Raw genomic sequence first — 25,426 nt, forward strand, 5'->3', positions numbered from 1 at the left:
TCAGGGGGGATGGTGGATTTGATCATATGGGGACAGATAATTTGTGCTGATTACAAATAATATAATATATTACAAATAATAGCAGTGACCAAAACAGCTGCAGAAATACTGCAGGAATGACATAGCAGCAGTTAAATGCAGCCTTCTGTAAGCTTTAAATATCCACTGGACTTACATCAAATACATCAAAACACAACAATAAAAAACACTTTTCTCAACTTATCAATATGACTCTGTCCTTCACAGGATAAGTAAAATGGATCACTGCAAAAACTCACAATCTTAACAAGAATATTCGTCTTATTTCTAGTTAAAATGTCTCATTTTAGTAAGAAAATCTCATTACACTTAAAACAAGACTCATCACTGGAAAAAACAACAATTTTCACCTGTTTCAAGTAGATTTTCACTTGAAATAATTAGAAAAATCTGCCAGTGGAACAAGATTTTTTTGCTTGTAATGAGAAGATAAATCTTGTCCCACTGGCAGATTTTCCTACTTATTTCAAATGAAAAATTACCTGAAACAGGTGAAAATTGTCAAATAAGTTATTTTTCAGGTGTTATTTTTCTGGTGATGACTCTAAATGTTGAAATAGCAGTAAAACCACATTCATTGATGAAATGACATAAGGGATGGAAAGGGGGGATGGCAGTTTTACAGGGGGATGATTTTGACCGTTTTTATTTCAGGGGGGATGCCATCCCCCCTCATCCCCCCTCAACTCCAGTACTGCTTACAAACCTACAATAGTAAATTCAAAGTATTCATAAAAAATGTAAACATTCATCATACCATAGTTACAGGGTCTGCAGCTACACCCAGCAGAGGTGGGGACAAGATAAAGAGCTCTGAGGTATAAAGGAAGCCCTGAGAAGGCACTTATGGTTTTACATCTATTCTCATGAGCTTGTTATCATCAAATCCTGGTACAGGGCTGAATGAAAAACCTGAAATTCCCCAAGAGGACCTTGACACTCCTCAGCGTTACCGGGAAATTGACCCGTTGACTAATGAAGGTAAAGCTGAATTATTTGGGAAGAAGGCGCTGTTGTAAATAGGGTGAAAGATATCAATAGATATCGATGTGAAAGGGAGCGGTTATCATTATTTGGGGCGGGCTGTGCTGCATCAGTGATGAGAAAATGAACTCACAGGCTTTTTCTTCTAGGTTAATGTTAGGGTGACCCCCTCCTAAAGTGGGCTGAAGTGCTACAAAAGCAGGGTGATGGACAAGATGGGAATGCCGAAAAAATCAAAGTCAATCTGGTGGAGATTGACTTTAAAAAGAAAAAACATTACCCATAACAGCATTTTCTTTTACTAGAGCTTTGCTTAATGGGAGCATCATATGAAAACATATCAGAGTAAACATTATTTTTCTTTTATATTAATCTGAAACATGCCGTGTTCTAGGGCTGGGCGATATGGACCAAAAGTCATATCTCGATATTTTCTAGCTAAATGGCGATACTCGATATATATCGATATTTTTTCTGTGCCATAATTGGGGTTTCCCCCAAAGCATTATAGCATAGCATCTCTGTTAGCTTCATTTTTTTCTGAGGCAAACCCTAAAAAAACAGTCAGTTTTAATACAAAGCCTCGTGCCAAATGTCACACGGGTTCCTTTATTAACAGAGGTCTGCACAATATCAAAATGTATAAAACAAATGAAATAAAAATAAACTGCCTGCATATATAGAATAAAAAAGCTTCTTGAATAAAATAAAACAAATATCCCTTTCCTGCATAACAATTAAATTCAAATACACTGTGCAATTAATACAATGTAGACAGTAACAGGCAGACTTTTCCACTGAGGTTGACAGTTGTGCAAATAACAAAATATTTGTGCAAATCTCAAATAAAACATTCAAGTCAATTTGTCACAAAATAAGCTATAACAAAATCATGATTTTTTTTTAAATCGATATAAACGATATTGTCTCGTACCATATTGCGTTTGAAAATATATCGATATATATTAAAATCTTGATATATCGCCCAGCCCTACCGTGTTCATTTTATTACTCTATAATAGGGGATTATTTTTTTGTAACCACATAAGGTGACAATCAAAACGTACATCTTCGAGCCTCAGAAGAAACATTTTCATAGAAAAACAGCTGCTTTTTTATTTCAGTTTGACTGCATTGAACAACCCCAAAAAAGAAGAGAAATAGAAAAAAAATGACCTTTAATTTGTGTGATTTGTGTGTGTGGAGGAGGAGGGAGACAGAAAGGAGAAATGGTGACTGGTAGCTGAGTCACCATGTTTGGTTTCTAAATGACTGGATTGGAGCATCTGAGTGCGTTTTTATATATATATATATATATATATATATATATATATATATATATATATATATATATATATATATATATTAGTATTGTGCTGTGTGCGTGTTTGTGCAGCTACGTGTAGCTGTGTGTGTTGGGAATGACTCACAGGTAAAGTGCGACTCCCATGCAGAGCGTTGATGGCAGCCTGGGCCTCTGCGTTGCTCTGGAACTTTACAAATGCACACCCTAGATAAAATGACACACCATTAAACACAGTCTGACACACACACACAGACACACACACATAATATTACAAAACTACTTCCCTTTAAAAATACATTAGAAGCCGTGTTACATCCAGCGCTCCATCAGTTACCGCGGCGTCATTAAACATGGCCCACAGAATATTCATTGCTTCATCAATCATGGCCCGTAAACCACCGAACGCATCATTAGCCGTGACCCATAAACCTATTGCACTATTTGTCATGGCTCATGCAACAAACGGAGAAACATCTAGCATCTGTGTTTGAGCTGTTGCCGGACTTTGATTTACATGGCAAATATCATTAGCATTGTTGTTGGTGACAATAGTCATTTATATCACGTGCTGGTAATGTGCTCCGGGCTTCATTCCCGGGGTTACAAACAGTTAAACAAAGTCAATACCACTTTCACGGTCATGCCTGGAGTTCAGCGGCAATCATTTCCAACTACAGCATTTAAAAGGATATTTGCCTTAAGGCTGGAGTGCTTACCGCGGAGGCTAAATCCTAAAATCATTGTATTACTGATAATTGTATTTGTTGGGACAAATATATATATATTTTAGTAGCAGTATCATCCTGGTTACATCAACTTAATCACATTTGTCAGATTTAGTTTGTAGAAGCTACAAGTTTCAGAGGATTCTCTATAAAGAATGAGTCTATCACTGTCACGGGCGAACAGATTATTATTGTTGACGGTCACATTTAGTACAAATAAAGCCTTGAAATGCCTGTCGTAAATCTATATTTATGAGCTTTGGTGGCAAATCGAGTGCTCGGCAGAGTGGACGCTCTAGTGAGTGTGATATTGTGAATTTCATGGGAATTTTAGGCATCTTTCTTCCCAGCGATTGTCTCCAGCTCTTCCTGGAGGATCCTGAGGGCTTCCAAGCCAAGGTGGAGAATACACCCCCTACTTTCTACCACTAGCCCTCCCTCACTACCACTAGCCCTAAAAATTAAGCCACAAATTTTAAGGGCCCTCGTAATCTTCCCAGGGCCCTGTCCCAATACTTCCACTACCCCTACTTTTCAACACTACCCCTAAATGTTGCTTGCTACGTCACTGTGTGGTTTACGTTCGGGTACGTAAGCGACTGCGTAGTTACGTTTGCACATACGTCACACCATATCAGGAAGCCCAGAGATAAAAGCTGTTTTAATTTCAGCTGTAGCGCTGTTAATATGCCACTTTATTAAGTTTTAATATTTTTTCAGGCGTAAAAGTAACCGTTAAGATCCCCAACCTGGGCTCAGTTTATCCAAATAACACCTGTTAAGAAATTTGACCCGATGTTTTCGGGATGAGAAGAGCCGCCGGCGATTTATGGTTCCGCGTTAAATCGACGCAGAGCCTACGACGTACGGCACGCGTTGCAGCGTAACCTACGCCGTAGGCTCTGCGTTGGTGTAACGCGGAACCATAAATCAGCCTTTATTCTGGCGGTTTGAAAAAGACTTTGCAACAACGGGCAAGCGAGTGATTATGTACATTCACTGAGTGAATATTATGAAAGTAAAATATATATTTCTCGCTAGAAATGTAATCAAAACGCATTTTTATGCAGAAACTAACTCAAAATATTGATTTTATTCACTAAAAAATACGATTTTTTTTTTTTGATTCAGTCCGCAAATGACGACGAAAAGCATTCTGGGAAATTTTTCTGGCCCTGAGTCAGCTAGTGTGCATCGGAAAACCGTTGCTCCGTAGGGCTAGATTGATGCCCCCTAACACTCGTTTTCCCCACTACCACTAGGTGAAAAGAGGAATTGGGACACCACTACCCTCACGGGAACGCGCAAAATTTAGGGGTAGGGCTGAAAAGTAGGAGTAGTGGGGGATTGGGACTGGGCCTAATCCCGCCACTGGAGTCTAGGTCCAGCTCGCGGCCTCAGGAACAGGCATGGCTGGACAAACTATTGTAACCAGATGCCGACCTGAGCTGACCCTTACGCTGGCTCTAAAGCCGTCCCCAATGCAGGAGACTCATTTACAATGGTTCTGTCTCCAATCTTGTTACTGCGGCCACACAAAAGTGTCCTAACTAACTGTTAAATCGATAGCTAGATGTTGACTGCATTATTCCACTACAGTGCCCACATCCCTGCACATCCCGCACCAATCTGCCCGTCCGTCTCACGCTGCAAATCACCTCACACCCAGAGAGAGCGTTTAACCACCGCCTCCAGGGGGGCGGGGGGGCTTTAGGCAGGTCCGGCCTGGGGAAGGTTTAGGGGAAAGACCCAGGACTTTTTGGAGCGTATTTATTTACTGAGTGAGGAAGTTTGGGATTCTATTCTAAGTGCCACCACTAAACCCAAAAAGTGGTCGAAAAGAATGGATGGATGGATGGATGGATGGATGGATGGATGGATGGATGGATGGATGGATGGATGGATGGATGGATGGATGGATGGATGGATGGATGGATGGATGGATGGATGGATGGATGGATGGATGGATGGATGGATGGATGGATGGATGGATGGATGGATGGATGGATGGATGGATGGATGGAGCTTATAGATGTTATACTACACATATTCCTTTCAATATGTTAAAGCAGCACTATGTAACTTTCAGCTTTTGTTGAGTTTGGCGGCTCCTTTGGACCAAAGCGGTAGTGCTTTACTAGAAAGAACTACATTTCCCATGAGCACCAGCATGTACTGCCGGAAAACTCCTGTCCCCGTCGCTGCATTTGTTTTGATAGTGAATGAAATAAGACGGGACGGACTTTCAAAACTACTTTTCTGTTTTCAGCAGTCGTTTGCAGGATGGATAGTGAAGAGGTAATGTATCTATTTTTGGATAAATATATAATATGTCAATAAGTTCAACTTGGTTTTATTAGTGAAGTCTCCCCCGCCCCCCTGTCCTGTTTCAGCATTTCTACTGCACCTTTTTCCTGTCACGTTTTTTAGAGGGACTTCGTCATAAATTAGTAGTCCAACATACTTACTGACAAAATAAAAAAATACTTTATAATCTGTGAATAACTGAATGCCCATTCCTTATATTTTGCAGATCAGCCCTGCACAATTTTACAGTTCTCAGGAAAAATACTAGAACCCAAGACGAATCCCCTGTATGTGAAAACATTCTAATTTAGATTCTTATTGAACATAGAACTCTACATTTACATTTGTATCATAACAATTCTGTCTCTCTTGTCGGACATCCCTCCTCGTCTTTCAGCTCACGCCAGCGAGTGAACGCCGGGACAATGTTTATTCTTGTCCGGGCATTTAGCTTGTTACTCTCCCGCTTTCTTTTTTTTGCCTCCTCCGATAAAACTTTTATTTTCTTGGGTTTTTCCGCTGCGTCGGCCATGATACCAGCTTCTGCTGAGCTCTGCGCTCCACGTCCCGCCCAGCTTTGGTCTGGACTACGAATCAGGAAGGAGGGGGAAGTGACGTATGCCGTAAAGCAGTCAAAGCCGTAAAAATGTGTAGTTTTTTAGTGTGGCAGGGTTCCTACCATGCTCCTCAAAGTTACATAGTACCAGTGAAGGAGATACAGACCCCTCAGACCATGACAGAGGTTCATTAAACCTGTTGGAAGTTGATGTTCCATCACAATGATGATGATGAAATATTAGATTAAAGGAGTTTGAGGCTCCTTTTAAGAAATGAGACTCTCTAGCGCCACCCTTCACCACGACGGCCGTTGGGGGTACTGCAGCCAACAGTGAAGCCGGCACGGGAGAACGGGGAGAACGTGCATGCAGTGTCATGTGACGTCACATCCACAGCCCAGCGCGGGAAATTCGGGACCGAATTGCAGCACATTTTGCAGCAACAGCCTGTTCAAGGCAAAGGAGAGATACACTAGAGGAATCATTCTTTTTGGTTTGGAACGCTTCATCTGACATTATTACTAGAAAACTTAAAACGTATACAAATTTTTTTCATAAATCCTGCCTCAATCCTGCCTCAGGCTCCTTTAAGGTGGAAAAGTTACATAGTGCTGCCTTTAACTAAAACTATAAAGCATCAGAAAGACATAAACATCTTCCTAGTATTGATCTATATTTGACATTTTGAATGAGCTCCAGTTAAATCTGTGTCCCCCCTTTGCCTGCGATGTGATACAGATGCAGTTTGTGTTATAATGATTTATGGTATATAATCTTGACTTTTAGTGGTTTTAACCCCCCCCCGCTTTACTTTCATGCGTGTTACACCCCTGTAGTTTGTTAGATTGAGTGCTCTGACGTGACTGGACGTTACCTTTGCTGTTCCCATCAGGCCCACGGAGCACCGTGCACTCCTCTATGCTGCCGAACGGCTCAAACATTTTCCTCACATCCGTGTCCGTCTGCTGTTTCCCCAGCATACCCACAAACAGCTTCCTGTCTTCTAAGGGGAAGGAGGTGGAGAGGATGGGGAGGGAGGAAGCAGGATCACGTGTGGGCAATGTTGTGAGAGATTAAAGGAGGGGGACAGAGACAGTTTTATGAGAAATGTAACACAAGCAGTACGAGAGGAGAGGTTTGCCAAGTCATTGTACATGCATTAAAAACAAGAGCGGGAGCAGCAGTCACAAAGCAGGATGGGCATTAGTTTGCTGTTCCTCACGGCACCAGCAGAGAGCAGCACCATGAGCAGAACAACAAACAAACAGCATCTGGTGGTGACTCAAATGTTTGTTAGCCTCTCAGAAGCTGCTCCGTCTGCCTCTGAGGGATCAAATCAGCGGTTCTGCACGTTGCAAAGCCTACTCACTACCAATCACTGCGTTTTCCATTCCTCTACAGTATTTAAATTACCAGGAGATGGACCAGTATGATGGTTTAGTTTAGTTATAATTGCACACAGAGAATAGAAGTCATTGTCTTTATTGCTCATTTACATACAGCTTGGATGTAAGAGATGCTGCAGATGGAAATGTGGTTTGATTAGAGACACCTGCGTTTGTAATTAGTTAATATGAAGCATTAAAATCTTGCTTGGTAAAAAATAGAATTAAAAAAAATTGATCAATTCTGTCACTGTTGTCAAATGACACTGACTACGTTTACATGCAGTCAAAATTCGGGTTATTGCTAATATTCCGGTTACTGAAACATTGGGAATATTCCGTTTCCATGGTAATTAATCATTCAGGATATCTGGATCAAACCAGCGACGCACGGAGAACGTGATGACGCAATTACCGCCATTTCCACTTCTTCTTCCTGTATCCAAATTCAATTATTTTCTCTCACCTTCTTGTAAATCTTCTATCCCGGTACTTTCTACCGTCTACAAATGCAGAAATGTTCATATCCTTCATTACATTTATGAAGTGATTAGTCTCCTCCTGGTCTTGCGTTTCTCCGTGTTTATAAGAACTTCCTGGACTCAAAAGACCAGTATTCCTTGTGAACAGAACATGTGCAGAAAACAAATTCATGTTCCGTTTGATGGGGATATTCCGTTTGGCGTTTACATGACCCAATATTCAGGTTTTAAAAGGAGTAACCCAGGAGTCATATTCGTGTTTTGAAAAACCCAAATATGAGCAAATTTGGGTTATTCAAAGGGGTTATTGGTGTTTACATGGCCGTACAAATTCAGGTTATTGTCAATATTCGGGTTTTAAAAGGGTTATTGATGCATGTAAATGCAGTCAATATTTCTTGCAGGACTGATTTTTATATTTAGTATGTTTTTGATCATGGGGACCAAAATGTCACACGGTTTTGTTTTTATCAGTTTCAACCCCATTTTTGATAGAAAATAAAATCCACTTTCTGCCTGTAGGCTGACTGATCCAAGTACTTGCTTATACTGTTTACTGTTAAACAGCATTACTGTGTAGGCCCACATCCAGGATTAATGAAGAATCACAGGCAAACAAGATCCAGATACATTGTCACATCTGGAACTGGATTCATTTAAGATGGACTAAGAATAAGTGAAAAAAATGCTCTGTCCTCTGACAAATCAATCTGAAAATGTTTTTAGGAGGAAGAGGATGGAGACCGTCTGTCTGAAGAGCATTTTGTTTGTAGTTTTGTTTCTTTTGGCCCCCAGTGTACTCTGATAATGTGCAGGTAAGAGATGTTCAGTACATATCCCCCGCATTTGACAAAAATATTCTGGGTTAGAAAGCTTGTATAATTACATACCCTACCTTTAAGAAACGATTCTCATCACCAGTTACTCGGTTTCCAAGACTTAAGGAAATAATACCTGCCAATTTTTCTCCAACCGGTGATTAGAAAATCCAATTTTCCTTTTTTTTCGTTTAATATGCCATCGGTAATGCAGCACCATGATGAAACATTCACCACGTACACAACAGCTCTTGATGTTAAACTTCTAAAAAGATTAACAAACCACAGGGATGGAGTGATACTGCGGATCAGGGTTCATCGAGTTTATATATGACCAAAGGATTAAAACACAGGTTTGACTCCTCTGTGGCCATGGCTGCTGGGCTAAAATCTCTCTTTTTTAGTTTGTTATTTTAATCACACTTAAAAGAAAGATATTTACAAACTTCTGGTGGTTAAAGAGCAGAATAAAAACATTTCGTGGGTATTCTTATTGTTGATGTAGGTTTGGTGGGTTGTAGTGTGATCTCTTGTGCAAGCTACGGTATACTCCCTCAGAAAGTAACTATTTGGGTTATTCTACGGTGGGCGACGAGGGCCAAACGCACTGCAACGGCCTAATGCGCCTCAGTTAAGGAAAACGGCTTCAAGTACAGAAACAATTCAAATTCACAAACTCAAAACGAGGTACAAAAAAGAGGAACGTGGTGCAAATGAAAAAACGTGCTGCAAAAAACAGACACTGTGGTTCAGTCAGCTGTTCGGTCTCTCTCTACATCCCGTGTGTTTCTCCATTGACCTGTTATGCCGAGAGCGCCCCCTGCAGGTTTGGAGCACTTCCGGTTGTAGTGACCGGTTATGAAGCGTTTTTCTTTTGAAGATGGTTTCTTGTTTTATATCGTTTTGTGCTTTGCATCGTTTCTCTATTTGCAGCGTTTGATGATGCTGCATTTTTCTTTGTTTTTTGCAGCACGTTTTTTCATTTGCACCACGTTCCTCTTTTTGTACCTCGTTTTGAGTTTGTGAATTTGAATTGTTTCTGTACTTGAAGCCGTTTTCCTTAACTGAGACGCATTAGGCCGTTGCAGTGCGTTTGGCCCTTGTCGGCCACCGTATTATTCAGTGTAATCTGTGTCCAAAATGGCATTTGCCAAAAGGTTTCAAAGAATTTAAAGCGGGAGGTTCGAGTCAAGTCACTTGTCGCTCCCCCAAAACCGACTACTGTGACGAGAGGTGTAAAGCTCTGCCTCAAAGGTGTCCCTATGAAATTAAAACCAAAATCAATCTACACTAGTCCAATAAAAAGACTACAATAAGTTAACAAATTCAAAAAAAAAAAAACAGAAAATTAAAAAAAACAGGGCACACAAAGATTAATTAATGAAGGTTACAGTTTTAATGCTTTAAGTGGAAAATGAAAATATACATAAATCTGGCAAATCATAAGAGGCTGTTTTTAAATGCATCTACGGCTTTAAAAAGTATTTTTGTTTTGTTTGTACCACCTAATGCTGAATGGCGAGAGGAGTAACATGTGAAAGGCCGTCCAGGGAAGCCCTTTCTCATTTCAGCAAAGCGATGCCAAACCACAGCCTGCATGTATCACAACAACATGATTGTGGAGTCCGGGTGCTAACCTGACCTGCCTGCAGTTCTGCACCGTCACCCACTAAAACATTTAGCACATTATGACATGAAAAATGAAGACAAATGAGACCCAAAACTATTCATCAGATTAGCTCCTCTTTTAAGAAAGGATGGGAACGTTTGAATTAAAAAAAAAATGCTACATAAATGAATCTACTAATTTAACCAGCACTTACAGTAGAAAGTGATGTTTCAACAACTTGCACAGTTTTCAATTAAAAACAAGGCTTTTAGAAACAGGGTTGCAGAATTTTACAGGGAGCGTTTTAAGAGCTTCTTTTAAAAGCTTCTTAAACATGATTTCTAGAATAAGTGTCTTTATTAACATGGCCATTGTTGCTGGCGTTGCTGTTTGAACAGGTGCTGTGTGTCGGGGGGGACAGGTGTCTCTTACCTCCTCTGCTCTCGCTGTCTGCTGGCTTCACCTGGATTGGGCGGTTCATCTGGAAAGAGGTCACAAAACCCAGTAAGTTTAAACACAGGTCAGACAAAACCCGTTAATGAGGCAAAAAAGAAAAAAAATCCTGCATAATCCAGTTTAAAGCAGCACTATGTAACTTTTCCACCTTAATGTAATATTTCCAGAGTCTTTGTGATGGAACATCAACTTCCAACAGGTTTAATGAACCTCTGTCATGGTCTGAGGGGTCTGTATCTCCTTCACTGGCACTATGTAACTTTGAGGAGCATGGTAGGAACCCTGCCACACTAAAAAACTACAAATCGTTACGACTTTGACTGCTTTACGGCATACGTCACTTCCCCTTCCTTCCCGATTCGTAGTCGAGACGAAAGCTGGGCGGGACGTGGAGCGCAGAGCTCAGCAGAAGCTGGTGTCATGGCCGAAGCAGCGGAAAAAACGAAGAAAATAAAAGTTTTATCGGAGGAGGCAAAAAAAAGAAAGAGGGAGAGTAACAAGCTAAATGCCCGGACAACAATAAACATTGGCCCGGTGTCGTGCCAAAAAGTGATTGCGTGCCAGAATCTGATTTCTGGCCGCGGGAGCGCGCACAGCAGCCCGTTGAGCGATAGCGCTTAAACGTCAGATTTTCAGATTATGAAGCTCAAGAATGAGATCAAATCATATTTAGGTAGAAACAACCTTTCATTAACTGTATTTGGCCTTCAATCAATTTTTAGCAGGTAAAAAGACCCATTTTCAGAGGAGAAATCAGATTCTGGCAGGCAATCACTTTTTGGAACGACACCGGCGTTCACTTGCTGGCATGAGCTGTAAGACGAGGAGGGATGTCCGACCGATGGGGATTTATGGGGATAAAACAAGACACAGAATTGTTATGATACAAATGTAAATGTAGACTTCTATGTTCAATAAGAATGTTTTCACATTCGTCTTGGGTTTTGGTAATTTCTAAAATGACTGACAATATCAACAACAGACACATAGAATAATAATAGTGATCATAAAATTGTGTAATTGGCAATGAGGAAGCTTTATAAAATAATAATACAATTGAATAGAATTACAGCACTAGAGGAAATAATGCAATGCAAAGAAAATGTATAGAACATTTCTACTATTTTTCCTGAGAACTGTAAAATTGTGCAGGGCTGATCTGCAAAACATTCAGTTATTCACAGGTTATAAAGTATTTTCTTTATTTTGTCAGTAAGTATGTTGGACTACTAATTTATGACGAAGTCCCTCTATAAAACGTGACAGGAAAAAGGTGCCGTAGAACAAAACCAGAGCGCATTATCAAATGCACGCCACGGGGACAGGAGTTTTCCGGCAGTACGCGCTGGTGCTCATGGGAAATGTAGTGTTCTTTCTGGTAAAGCACTACCGCTTTTGTCCAAAGGAGCCGCCAAACTCAACAAAAGCTGAAAGTTACATAGTGCTGCTTTAAATCTGGCCCCACTAACTTGTAGATTACAGGAAATTATGTTCATTTATGTAACCCTTCATGCATAATCATCAAGAATGAATACTGCACATGTGCAGATGTTTTTGATCTGCCCTGTGCCACAGTTTAGCCGGGGACAGATCATGGACTGTACGATGATGATGACGAGCTGATTCTTTCCTTTTCAGCCAACACTACTCCAGCAGACCACAGCTGGTCCAGATATGCACCCGCTTACGTTTGCAGTGTCATACGGCCCCTCTCCTCCTCTCTCCTCCTCTCTCTCAGAATCTGCTCTAATCCTGCCGTCCATCGTTCCCTCTCCCGCTATCACACAAAACCAGGAAAAGCACACACCCACGCGGGATTGGAGAAGTGATAAGATTAAGAACACTCGCCAGCTAATCTGGATTAAAGGAGCAGGCAGCATCAGAATACAGAGATTCTGAATCTCACAGAGAGGAAGAGATGGATGTCTACATGGTTAGAGAGGAATGAATAAAACAAAGAATGATAAAGGAATCGGAGAGCCCCCCATTCCCCGACATTTAGAAGAATTAAGTAACCTTTTACATATTTCATCAAGATCCAAGCTTGCTGAAATGCCATTTTCATTTACTCCTCCATTGTGGCCGCCACTATTTAACTAAATCCCTGTGTGAAATTGTGCAAATATCACCGCCTTCGCGGCTTGTCCTTCAAACGTATAGAGCATAAAAACGGTGAAAAGAGGTATTGAATGAAATGAAGACAAAGAATGAAGCAGAGGGGGGACGAAAGGGGAGAAGGGTGGGATTGAGAGGGATTGAAGGGAATGGAAAGGAGCATATGGAGGAAAAGAAGGAGGTGGGGGATGTGCATGAGGAGGAGGAAGAGGAGGAGGAGGAGGAGGAGGAGGAGGAGGGGAGGGGTGACAAGTCGAGGTGAGAGCAACAGAGTGACACTCTGTTAACTGTGGCTTAATGAAGGTCTTAATTATGGAGCTGGTGACATTTCGGCCAGTCACTGATCCCGTGTCACCGATTGATCCGCTGTGATCGGTCACCGGGAGACGCCATCGATCGGCGCAAGGGTGATGGTCCTGCTGGCAGGACCGGCATACGCAAACATCTCACCACAGCGCGCCGGGCCAGACACCGGCAGCACCTGCTGCAGACCCCCCGGGTCTCCTCGTGGAGACGGTGCAATTGATTGCGCCAATTAATGAGATGATGGAGGGGAAATGTGTTAGAACCATCTTCCAATCGGTCACACAAATGAAGGTCTGCTCCTGCAGTCTGTTGAATAGCAATTTTAGTAAAGTAAGTAAAGTAAACTTTTTGCCTTGCATGAAATTTGCTGGACATCTTTAGCAACAATTCTACGTTCGTATGTTAACATTAGGGATGGGCGGTATGGACTAAAAAATTTATCACGATCATTTCTGGCATTTATCCCGATAACGATAAAAAAAATACCAATTCAACTCCACCTTTGTAACTATAAATCTATCACCACATTGGAGCCCCCAAAACACTGTTCTAAAAGAATACTAAATACTACTAAACTACACCAATAATTGATAAAAAAAACAATTAAATGAGTCCACCTGTACTGCAAAACTGCAAGGACTCCTCACTCTCAGATCCGCCATGTTTGTTACACAAAAACGTATCAACGGGAATTTATCCTTTTTTCTTTCTTTCTTTCTTTCTTTCTTTCTTTCTTTCTTTCTTTCTTTCTTTCTTTCTTTCTTTCTTTCTTTCTTTCTTTCTTTCTTTCTTTCTTTCTTTCTTTCTTTCTTTCTTTCTTTCTTTCTTTCTTCCTGGCTCATTTCCTCCCTACCTCCCTACCTCCCTTCCTTCCATCTTTACACAAAAACGTCATCAATGGGAATTTATCCTTTTTACCGTGAGATACAAATTCTTACCGTGGGGAATTTTTTTGACGGTAAATCGTGAACGGTAAAATATCACCCATTGCTAGTTAACATCAGAATTTGCTTACATTTAACATGATTTGCAAATTCACATACATGCTCTGAGAGTTTTCTTTCATCTCTAAATTAAAGGTGACATTGGTTTCTTCCTCCTAAAGGGGAGTTTTTCTTGCCACTGTTTGGTTTAATGTTTTTCTCCCACTAGGGAGTTTTTTTTACCTGCCATTGTTTATGTTATATTTATGTAATAATTGCTCGGGGGTCATGTTCTGGTCTCTGGAAAGATCCTAGAGACAACATCTGTTGTAACAGACGCTATATAAATAAAATTGAATTGAATTGAAGCAAATAAGGCACTTTTGAACAAAGTCAACGTCGAACAAAGTTACTTTTACTGCACGAATCAGGTCTGAAGAAAAGCTTTTCATTAATCTTACTACAAAAATCCACATTACAAGGATATTAATCTATACATATCACAAACAAAGGGAGATATTTCCCAGTGAAATATAATTTAGGCATGATCAAGTTCATGACATTAGTCTATATGGCACGTTTGATTGATGCTGTAGAAAAAACAAATCCCCATGGCCCATATTTCACCGGGGGGGTTGGGGGGGGCAGTGATGGCCATGGCAGCGGTGATAAGGAGAAGCAGAGCAGATGGCTCAGGAGATTGGAATTAGAATATACAAGAGGGAAAACAGTGAGAAGTGGAGGCCATAAAAGCTGCGCCACTTCAGATCCGCACGGCAACCGGTCCCCACCGCTCAGACGAGGGCCACGCTCACATGGCCATCGCCATGGCGACCCCAGTGATGAGAACCTCACATCAGGTAAACAAGGTTACCCAGAGCAACGCGCAGTAAGAGATGCCTGAAAAAAAAAAAAAAAAAAAACAAATGAAAAGGACAAAGGGTGCTTCAAGGTTAAGAGATGGAGGGATTAGATGTTCGAGGGGGAAGGAAGGTGGAGATGAGCAGAGAGAGGAAGAAAAAAAAGACAGGGATCTTTGAAAAAAAGGTTTGATGGAGGAAGATTCGTGCCTGTTGAATGCTGGCGCTGCCTCGAGAGCAGATGCAAAAGCGAGGAGGACGAATCTCTCTCTCTCTCTCTCTCTCTCTCTAAGCCTCCACCGCTAACACACACTATACAGTAATTTGCTCTCTCCCTCCTTCTCCTCCTCCTGTTGCTCCCCTCCCCTCCCTTCAACTTGTTTACAAAAACAGTCCCATACTGAGCGCAGACAACAGACAGGCAAAGCCTGCCTTATCAACAACCCATTATGCCAGTGTGTTTTTTGCCGTTTGATTTTTTTTTCCCACCCCCTGCACTCCGTCTCCAAACACAGTGCAGACATTACATACAGTCGACTAATACACACACACACACACACTCACGTCGTCTGCCCCCGGGCGCACATCTACGCACAGTCTCCTCTCTGTGATGCCGCTGGGGATTTGACTGGGATTATGAGATATTAAATCCATAGATTATCCAATCAAATAACAGCTCGACCCCGGCAAACATAACGCATGACCCTTGCCGCCATCAGCATTCACACACACACACAGTGAATTCTGGCAGTAACTACTTCTGTAAAAAAGCATTTTCATTTACTGTTGCGCCATAAATGTGTTTTTGATAGTGGGAGTGTTTAAATATATGGATGAGGAGATTTTTCTTGCTGCTCGTGTTATGACCGGCAAAAGGCAGATGATTATCTTTACTCTCTCCCCCCTCAGCACAGCCGTGTGTTGTTTTAATTGTATACAGTAGGCTGCTTTGATGTGTGTGTGGAGGGGGATGCACATTTTTGCTGCCTTTTTTCTCTCCACTTTCAATCCATCCTATTTGTGTGCCTTAAAAGCAGCTGCTATGAATGGGAAATATATCAGCAGAGACCATCACCCCTGCTCTGTCAGGAACATTTACAGCAGGGAGGCAGAGCAGGAGGGCTAGTGGTGTGTGTGTGGGTGTGTGTGTGTGTGTGAGGGGTGTTTGGGTGGGGCATGGTTATGGTGGGGGGGGTGCAAAGACAATTTTCTGTCTTCACCTCCCCTCCGCTCCATCACACAGCACTGGTCATTGCATCGTGCCGGTCGCCTAGCAACCTGGCATCTCTCGTCCCCGCCGTCTCCAGGCAACGAGACCTGCGACCGTAATCAACCCCCCCCCCCCCCTCCACTCCCTGCCTGCTCTGTTCCTCTCCCATGTCTGCTGCTACCGCTGCTGCTGATGCTTTTGCTTCCCCTCGCTTCTTCATCCGCCTCCTCGTCGCAAAATACGCGCCGAGATGCTCTCATGAATTCACTCCAGGGGAAACTGAAGCAGCACAGGTGGAAATTGGTGTATTCACGAGAAAGAAAGAAAAAAAAATGTTTAAGGAAGGAAAGACAATGAAAAAATACGTTTCAGAAGCACCTGACTGTGCATTCATAACAAAGAGGTGGAACAAAGCAGGGGGGTACACAAGTGTGGTTTGTTAATGTTTTCACACGTGGCTGCACACACAGATGCGTACACACACACACACACACGGAGCAGGGAGAAACCCAACCTACCCCGGCTAGTCACTAAATCAATCAAACACAAAGAGACGGACAGCCCCAGCGCCGCTACAGTTCAATAATATTTAATCAATGTCCAAGTGCTCAGTGTCAATGCCGCTTCCCAGTGTTGTCTCCCATCTTCCAGGGTTCAATAGCCTGCCCGGTATTACAAAGAGGCTGACAGCTCTTGAAGCTGACATTCAGCCGTTTTGTCAGACAGCCAACACAAATCCCTCAAAGTGAAGAAACTGAATATCAAAGAGTAAATTTTCTAACAACACTTCAGTTGCCTCTCAATTGTTTTGCCTCCTCTGACTGTTACATATTCATGTCAAGTGTTGTTTGACTTGATTCAGCGGAGCAGAGGAGGAAGAGAACTGAATCACGGACACATTTCTGTGTGTCCTACTTTATTTATTTTTATTTTTTTTACACAATTTGCACACTTCAACTCTGCTAGAGTACCATCCGTGTATGCCGAATCAAAACTAGTTCTGAAAAGTCCAAAGGGGCCTAATGACTTCTGTGACAACAGCCCTACTAGACGACTGTGTGCACATCTACCACACACACACACACCCCAAAAAAACACACTATTTCTCGTAACAGATGTCTGTATTTAAGCTGATAAACACACTGCCTCAATGCACCTCCAAATGAGCCACCCACTACTCATTACATCAAACTTTCATTCATTACTTCCTCCCCTCCCTCCATCTCCCAATATTGCCCCTCACCCTTCGTTTATCCAATCCTTCTCTCATTCACACCCTTTTAACCGTCTCCATAGATTCAATCTGCATTCATCATTACAGTTGCCCCATAGTGACGTGCAGAGGACAGATACACCCCCCCCCCCAACCTTTTATTGTGGCACATTGATATGCATGCGTATGTAAATGAGCGGATGCCCGAATGCACACTTAACTCCACGCAGATTCATCAAGTGCACGTTCTGAGGCGCACTAATTGCAATCATCACCGTCCGCGTCTCGCTGACATTCAGATATAGGTTACATGCGCAGGCACGGCTCTCGTTAATAGCTGCACCTCTTTTCTTACCATTTTATTTCATTGTATTTTGTTATTTACTGTTTAATTGTGTCTTGCTGTTTTTAATGTTGATGTAAAGCAGTTTGAATTATACGGAAGAGTATTAGGGCCAGGCAGGAGAAAAATAAAAATAATATTTTAGAGGAGGAAGATTTTTTTTTCATTATGCACTTGGAGAAAAAAGTCGAAATGTCGAGAAAAAAATCGAAATGTCGAGAAAAAAGTCGAAATGTCGAGATTAATGTTGAAGTACAATTTCGATAAAAAAGTCGAAATGTTGCGAAAAAAGTCGAAATGTTGCGAAAAAAGTCAAAATGTTGAGAAAAAAGTTGAAATGTCGAGATTAATGTTGAAGTACAATTTCGAGAAAAAAGTCGAAATGTTGAGAAAAAAGGCGAAATTTTGACTTTATTCTTGAAATTGTATTTCAACATTAATCTCGACATTTTGACTTTTTTCTTGAAATTGTATTTCAACATTAATCTCGACATTTCGACTTTTTTCTCCACTTTGCGACTTTTTTCTCGAAGTGCACAATAAAAAAAATCTTCCCCTCTCAAATATTTTTTCTCCTGCATGGCCCTAATAGACTGGGCTGTAACTTCAGAATCATGTAACCCTGTAGGCATTTTTGAGGAAAAGATGGCATACAGCATTTTTTGAAAGATCAATGTGTCCCAAACCAGAATCCACCGTATGCCAAAAAAATTAGACCCCTGGTTTTCTATATTCCCACATTCAAGATGGCCACCCCATATGGTAAATTGGACTGTAAACGCTGTTGCCTATCCTGGTTTAGACTCATAGATCAAGCAATTCCTAAGTTCCAATAATACTGTGTTTGGTATCATTTTAAAGGAGACATTTATAGCTGTCTTTCAAACCTAAAGTTGAACTTTTCTGACATACTTGGAGGTCAATAGAGCTCCAGAAACCCCAGAGAATGTAAATTTTTCACCATTTTCGCCTATGTTATTTTTATTTGTATTAACTCTGTGACACCTAGGAATACCAGAGACATAAAAAAACAAGTACAGCAATACTCACTTTCATATACAGTTTCAGAAAATGTACAATATCACCATATTATTTCTATCTTGTGGGTGATTGTGATTATAATACTCTTCCGTAGAATTACCTTGTGTTGAATTGTGCTATACAAATAAACGTGCCTTGCCTTGCCTTGCCTATCGTCAGAAGGAAACGTGGGACTTGTTGCACGCTCAGACCATTTCAGCCCCTCGGGGGAACACGGTTCTGGCCTCGTAACACATTAAATGACACATTCACTTCCTTCTTATTCCTCTTTAAACATGGAGACTAAAATGCAGAAGCTGAGTAAGTCTTCGGTGGTAACAGTCATGGAAAAAGATAGTCTAAGTGTGTGGAGCTGAAATGTATCTACAAAAGGATGTTTGCCAAGACATTAAGGGAACAGATTATGGCATTCTGCCTTACAACTTCCTATCTCATATTCTACTAGAAAAAAAAAAAAAAAAAAAAAGACCTAGGCTATATTTAGTTTCTGCATTTTTTCCCCCTCCCTGACTATTGATAAAACTCCTAAGCCTGCTCTGTCTGAGTAAATGTCAGGCTAAGTCAGATGTTCCACTCAAAGAGGGCTATTTCCTCTCGTACAGGAGGCTCAAACACAGACGCACAGATTTCACCATCGCATAAAGGCTGTGTGCTTTCCGAATCAAGAAGCCTGAGAGAAGAGCTCATAATAAAACCTGAAATATCCGTCCATCCATCCATCCATCCATCCATCCATCCATAGAAACACATGTGCGCAAAAGCAAACAGAAAGTTGCACACACCCACACACAAAGGCGCACGTCCTTCATTAAGGCACGTTAGCGTGAACACCTGCCCTCCCTTCCCCCCTCGCCGTGCCTCCAAATACACACCAAGAAAAAAAAAACCTCACACAAAGCTACATTTCTCACTAATAAATGAAGGTAGCAGATCTAAACAAAGAGCGGTACGGCGTCTTTTACAGGTGCTGGAAAGACAAAAAACCAGCCAGCTTCTGTCTGGGTTTTGATGCCCAGTTAAGTCAATTCTGTTACAGGCGGCAAGTTAATATTTACATAAGCGACATGAAAATGTTATTGATCTTTTCATCTGACTCTAGGCAAGAAAGCAAACAAGATTAAATCCCAAAATGTCAGACTTTTCCTTTAATCTTCTGCCTGGCTTCATGATTAATCACAAGTTCCCAGAGCCAAAGCGAGATTTTCTCAATGTTTTGTCTGACCGACACTTGAAAAAAGCTCAATATATGCAGTTTCATGTGTTTTATTTCTTGTCGTTTCTTCTTACCAAAGAGGCCCAACTTAAAAAGAAATATTCACATATATATAAAGCAGCAAAAATGGTTTATGGACGATAGAATTTGAGCTGATTAAAATGAGATCATGTGACTTGTGTCGTGTAAATTCGTGCACAGGGTTTCAGTTATTGAAACACATCATCTGTTGTGGATGTTACTGCGTCCCTAAGTCTTTAAAACAGCTGAAGAGGCAAGACAAAATGCTTTGAGACCGTCCAGGGATGAAGCAATGACAACAGAGAGGGCGAGACGTCCGAGCAGGACAGAATGAGTGCAGCTCCGGAGCAGAATCTGCTCTCCTTCAAATCTCCATTTCCACACTCAGAGTGAATCAGCTTTATTGCCCCTGCCTCTTTTCTTCTCCTCCAATTCCCAGCTCCCCACCACATTTTCTGTCCTTGCTTCCTTTCAGGACCAATGTTGCTTTTTTTTGACACTCCTCTTCCTCCCATCACTTTGGAGACAAACTCTACACCTGAAATTAAACACAGGACCAGGTGCCACTCCGGTACAACCATCTGCCGGCCCTGTTTTTTTTTGTTCTCTTTTTCATTTTCCCAGTTCTTGTCTTTGCCATTGTTAGCAGAGACAAAAAAGAAGTGGTAAGAGTAATTCTTTCTACTGGAAGAAGCTTAAAAAAGAAGAAAAAGCAGGGACTGTTAATGACATCTTTCAGCTTTCTTTCCTTATACGCTCAGGTGTGATTTCATTTAGGTTCTCTCCTCTCGGTCCGGTAATTGCTATCATGTTATTCCTTTTGTATCGCCCTGGACATGAGATGCCAAAGTTAATTATTCTTTGGCAGCGCAGGTGCAATTACATGACAATTACACCACAGCTGGTGGCAGGGGTGGGAAACAGATCTTGTCCGCGTGGGCGTGTGTGGAACTAATAAGATGCTTTTTGTCCTTTTTTTTTTTTTTTGCATCCTTCTTTGGCAAAAAAGGGGGGATGGGGTTTGAGGTGGACGGATTGGCAGAACACAGGAGGGTTTTAGCTTGTTCCACATGGCTTAGAGGTAAGAGGTTGTGATGAGGAGCGGGTGGACGGGGGAGAGGGTTTTAGAGTGGGCCCCGCTGATCCCCGACCAGAGGTCACGGAGGTTACGCTACTGTCACGCTAACAATGGGATTTCTTTTGTCGCTATTCTAATAGCAGCGCTCGCTATAAAACTGTCTTTATAATCTCCATTTACATCTTGCCTGCCATTACCAGATAGCCCTATAGTGCTGAAATTCGATTTGGCAGTAGATGAATCCCAATTAATAATCATGAAAACTAAATATTTGCGGGTTCAAGAATGAAATGCATCCTACTCATGACTCATTTTAGTCATAGTTTACTTGTTACCTTTATTTAAAAGTCATACACATTGAAAAGAAGAAAAAATATCACATAGTGAGATTGCGACTTGTTTTATTTTGGCATACTAAAACATAAAATTCAAGCGTACGACGTCTAACACCACTCGAGACAAAGAAAAGCAACGAATCCTGACGTTTGAGAAATATTTTCTTCATCTGTTCAAACAAAAAAGCCTGCTTTATGTGTTTGAGGCTACACTTTGTCTGCATTAACGGGGACTTTGTGCACTTGTTTCAGGCAGATTTCTCCTCCTCAACAGTTGCCTGATGCTGAAAATAATCTTATAATAATCAATGGAGCCACATTTTATACCGCCTTCTTCCTCTACTGACACGCACTGACATCCAGGAGTGGGGAGGGGGGAGAAAAAAAGAAGTAAATGATGTAGATTCAAACAAAAATACCCAAAAAGGAAACAACGCTAACCCTAACCCTAACCCTAAGCCTAACAAAATATTTGCGGGTTCCAGAATGAAATGCATCCTCCTCCTGCAGGATTTAGAGGTTAAACTCATGACTCATTTTAGTCATAGTTTACTTGTTACCTTTATTTAAAAGTCATACACATTGAAAAGAAAAAAAATATCACATAGTGAGATTGCAACTTATTTTATTTTGGCCTACTAAAACATAAAATTCAAGCATACACCACTGAAGACATAGAAAAGCAACGAATCCTGATATATTTTCTTCATCTGTTCAAACAAAAAAGTACCTGAAAACAACAGAAACCAGCTTTATGTGTTTGAGGCTACACTTTGTCTGCATTAACGGGGACTTTGTGCACTTGTTTCAGGCAGATTTCTCCCCCTCAACAGTTACCTGATGCTGAAAATAATCTCATAATAATCAATGGAGCCACATTTTATACCGCCTTCTTCCCTCTACTGACATGCACTGACATCCAGGAGTGGGGAGGGGGGAAAAAAGAAGTAAATGATGTAGATTCAAACAAAAATACCCAAAAAGGAAACAACCCTAACCCTAACAAAATATTTGCGGGTTCCAGAATGAAATGCATCCTCCTCCTGTAGGATTTAGAGGTTAAACTCATGGCTCATTTTAGTCATAGTTTACTTGTTACCTTTATTTAATAGTCATACACATTGAAAAGAAAGAAAATATCACATAGTGAGATTGCGACTTATTTTATTTTGGCCTATGAAAACATAAAATTCAAGCATACGACGTCTAACACCACTGGAGACAAAGAAAAGCAACGAATCCTGACGTTTGAGAAATATTTTCTTCATCTGTTCAAACAAAAAAGTACCTGAAAACAACAGAAGCCGCTTTATATGTTTGAGGCTATACTTTGTCTGCATTAACGGGGACTTTGTGCACTTGTTTCAGGCAGATTTCTCCTCCGCAACAGTTACCTGATGCTGAAAATAATCTTATAATAATCAATGGAGCCACATTTTATACCGCCTTCTTCCCTCTACTGACATGCACTGACATCCAGGAGTGGGGAGGGGGAAAAAAAAAGAAGTAAATGATGTAGATTCAAACAAAAATACCCAAAAAGGAAACAACCCTAACCCTACCAAAATATTTGCGGGTTCCAGAATGAAATGCATCCTCCTCCTGCAGGATTTAGAGGTTAAACTCATGGCTCATTTTAGTCATAGTTTACTTGTTACCTTTATTTAAAAGTCATACACATTGAAAAGAAAAAAAAATCACATAGTGAGATTGCGACTTATTTTATTTTGGCCTACTAAAACATAAAATTCAAGCATACGACGTCTAACGCCACTCGAGACAAAGAAAAGCAACAAATCCTGAAATATTTTCTTCATCTGTTCAAACAAAAAAGTACCTGAAAACAACAGAAGCCGGCTTTATGTGTTTGAGGCTATACTTTGTCTGCATTAACGGGGACTTTGTGCATTTGTTTCAGGCAGATTTCTCCTCTTCAACAGTTACCTGATGCTGAAAATAATCTTATAATAATCAATGGAGCCACATTTTATACCGCCTTCTTCCCTCTACTGACATGCACTGATATCCAGGAGTGGGGAGGGGGAAAAAAAAGACGTAAATGATGTAGATTCAAACAAAAATACCCAAAAAGGAAACAACCCTAACCCTAACAAAATATTTGCGGGTTCCAGAATGAAATGCATCCTCCTCCTGCAGGATTTAGAGGTTAAACTCATGACTCATTTTAGTCATAGTTTACTTGTTACCTTTATTTAAAAGTCAAACACATTGAAAAGAAAAAAAATATCACATAGTGAGATTGCGACTTATTTTATTTTGGCCTATGAAAACATAAAATTCAAGCATACGACGTCTAAAACCACTCCAGACAAAGAAAAGCAACGAATCCTGACAAATCTGTTCAAACAAAAAAGTACCTGAAAACAACAGAAGCCCGATTTATGTGTTTGAGGCTATACTTTGTTTGCGTTAATGTGCACTTGTTTCAGGCAGATTTCTCCTCCTCAACAGTTACCTGATGCTGAAAATAATCTTATAATAATCAATTTTCTACCGCCTTCTTCCCTCTACTGACATGCACTGACATCCAGGAGTGGGGAGGGGGGTAAAAAAGAAGTAAATGATGTAGATTCAAACAAAAATACCCAAAAAGGAAACAACCCTAACCCTAACAAAATATTTGCGGGTTCCAGAATGAAATGCAAACCAGCTTTATGTGTTTGAGGCTACACTTTGTCTGCATTAACGGGGACTTTGTGCACTTGTTTCAGGCAGATTTCTCCTCCTCAACAGTTACCTGATGCTGAAAATAATCTTATAATAATCAATGGAGCCACATTTTCTACCGCCTTCTTCCTTCTGACATGCACTGACATCCAGGAGTGGGGAGGGGGGAGAAAAAAAGAAGTAAATGATGTAGATTCAAACAAAAATACCCAAAAAGGAAACAGGGGTAACGTCTTGTTAGTAAAAGAGGAAGCAGCAGCGAGTCTGGGAGCACACTCTGTCTCAGTAATTCCTTGCCTTGTCGCCTTGTCTCCCGTATAGACGGTTATTATAGAGACGCGGCTGTCATGTCATATTTAGCTCTGAAAATGTCATTTGGCAGCACACCTGCTGCCTGGCTATGCTAATAAAGCTAGATTTAACTTTGATTAGAATTCAGAGAGAAAGGTGGGGGTTGGGGGGGGGGTTGGAGGCGAGACGGAGACGCGGCGAAGGAAGAGAAACGTCGACGAGAACATGAGCTGGCGTAGTCACTCCAGCAGTGAGCCACACAGCCATCTCTCCCGACCCGTGACATGTAAGCAAGATGACTCATGCCTTCGCTGGATGGATGTGTCTGGATGCATCACATATGAAACATAAGAGCGAGAGAGCGGCATCTGACCTTTATTATAGCATATCAGCTAAAGAGGGAATTCAACTGCACACGTCAAACTTGGTTAATATTCCCTGCAATATTCCGTGAGTGAGTCTGCGTTTGCTCGTTGCATTCGGCCCGGCCTCGCAACACTGGCCTTTTTTTTTCTGTTCAATCTTGTAAACTGGCTGGGAACCCGAAGAAGAGATCAACACACTTACCCCGGGTAGGGTCTTCTGCTCGTGCAGTGCATTCTGGGCTTTCAGGGCCGACTCACGTGCGCAGTATGTGAGGAAGGCACAACCTTGAAGAAGATCATAAAAGCAATCAATCAATTAATTAGTCTTCATTCATATAGCACTTTTAAAACAACCACTGTTTGCTACTATCGCCAGATCTGGTGATAGTAGCAAACATTGTTACTTAAGATGTGGATGGTTTTGGTTGGTTACTTAATCTTGTATTTTTGTGAATGTTTTTCACCCTTTTTGAGTTGTGATTATTGTAATCTTTTGTATGTCTATGTGTGGACCCCAGGAAGAATAGTCTTCCTATTAGGAATGGGTGATATTTTACCGTTCACGATAAACCGTCAAAAAAATTCCCCACGGTAAGAATTTGTCATCTTGCGGTAAAAATGATAAATTCCTGTTGATGACGGAAGGAAGAAATGAGCCAGAATGAAAGAAAGAAAGAAAGAAAGAAAGAAAGAAAGAAAGAAAGAAAGAAAGAAAGAAAGAAATGAGCCTGAAAGAAAGAAAAAAAGAAAGAAAGA

At 41.1% G+C, this 25,426-nt stretch overlaps 1 protein-coding gene across 6 annotated transcripts in view; it reads right to left on the reverse strand.

Moving 5' to 3' along the window:
- The window catches only part of celf3a (cugbp, Elav-like family member 3a), a 51,340-nt gene that overhangs the window by 21,192 nt on the left and 4,722 nt on the right, over positions 1-25,426 (reverse strand). For 4 of the 6 annotated variants that reach the window (XR_009784184.1, XM_061742226.1, XM_061742222.1 and 1 more), the window contains exons 3-6: positions 24,873-24,955; positions 10,645-10,693; positions 6,793-6,921; positions 2,454-2,533 (exon numbers count right to left, since the gene is read on the reverse strand). Coding sequence is in view for 5 of the 6 variants with exons in the window: in XM_061742226.1 (XP_061598210.1) it covers positions 2,454-2,533; positions 6,793-6,921; positions 10,645-10,693; positions 24,873-24,955 (341 nt within the window). In the remaining variant the exon portion in view is untranslated. The remainder of the gene's footprint in view (positions 1-2,453; positions 2,534-6,792; positions 6,922-10,644; positions 10,694-24,872; positions 24,956-25,426) is intronic. The other 2 variants (XM_061742227.1, XM_061742225.1) reach the window with 1 other exon arrangement.

This window comes from Cololabis saira, chromosome 15 (genome assembly GCF_033807715.1).
Source record: "Cololabis saira isolate AMF1-May2022 chromosome 15, fColSai1.1, whole genome shotgun sequence".
NCBI lineage: Eukaryota > Metazoa > Chordata > Actinopteri > Beloniformes > Belonidae > Cololabis > Cololabis saira.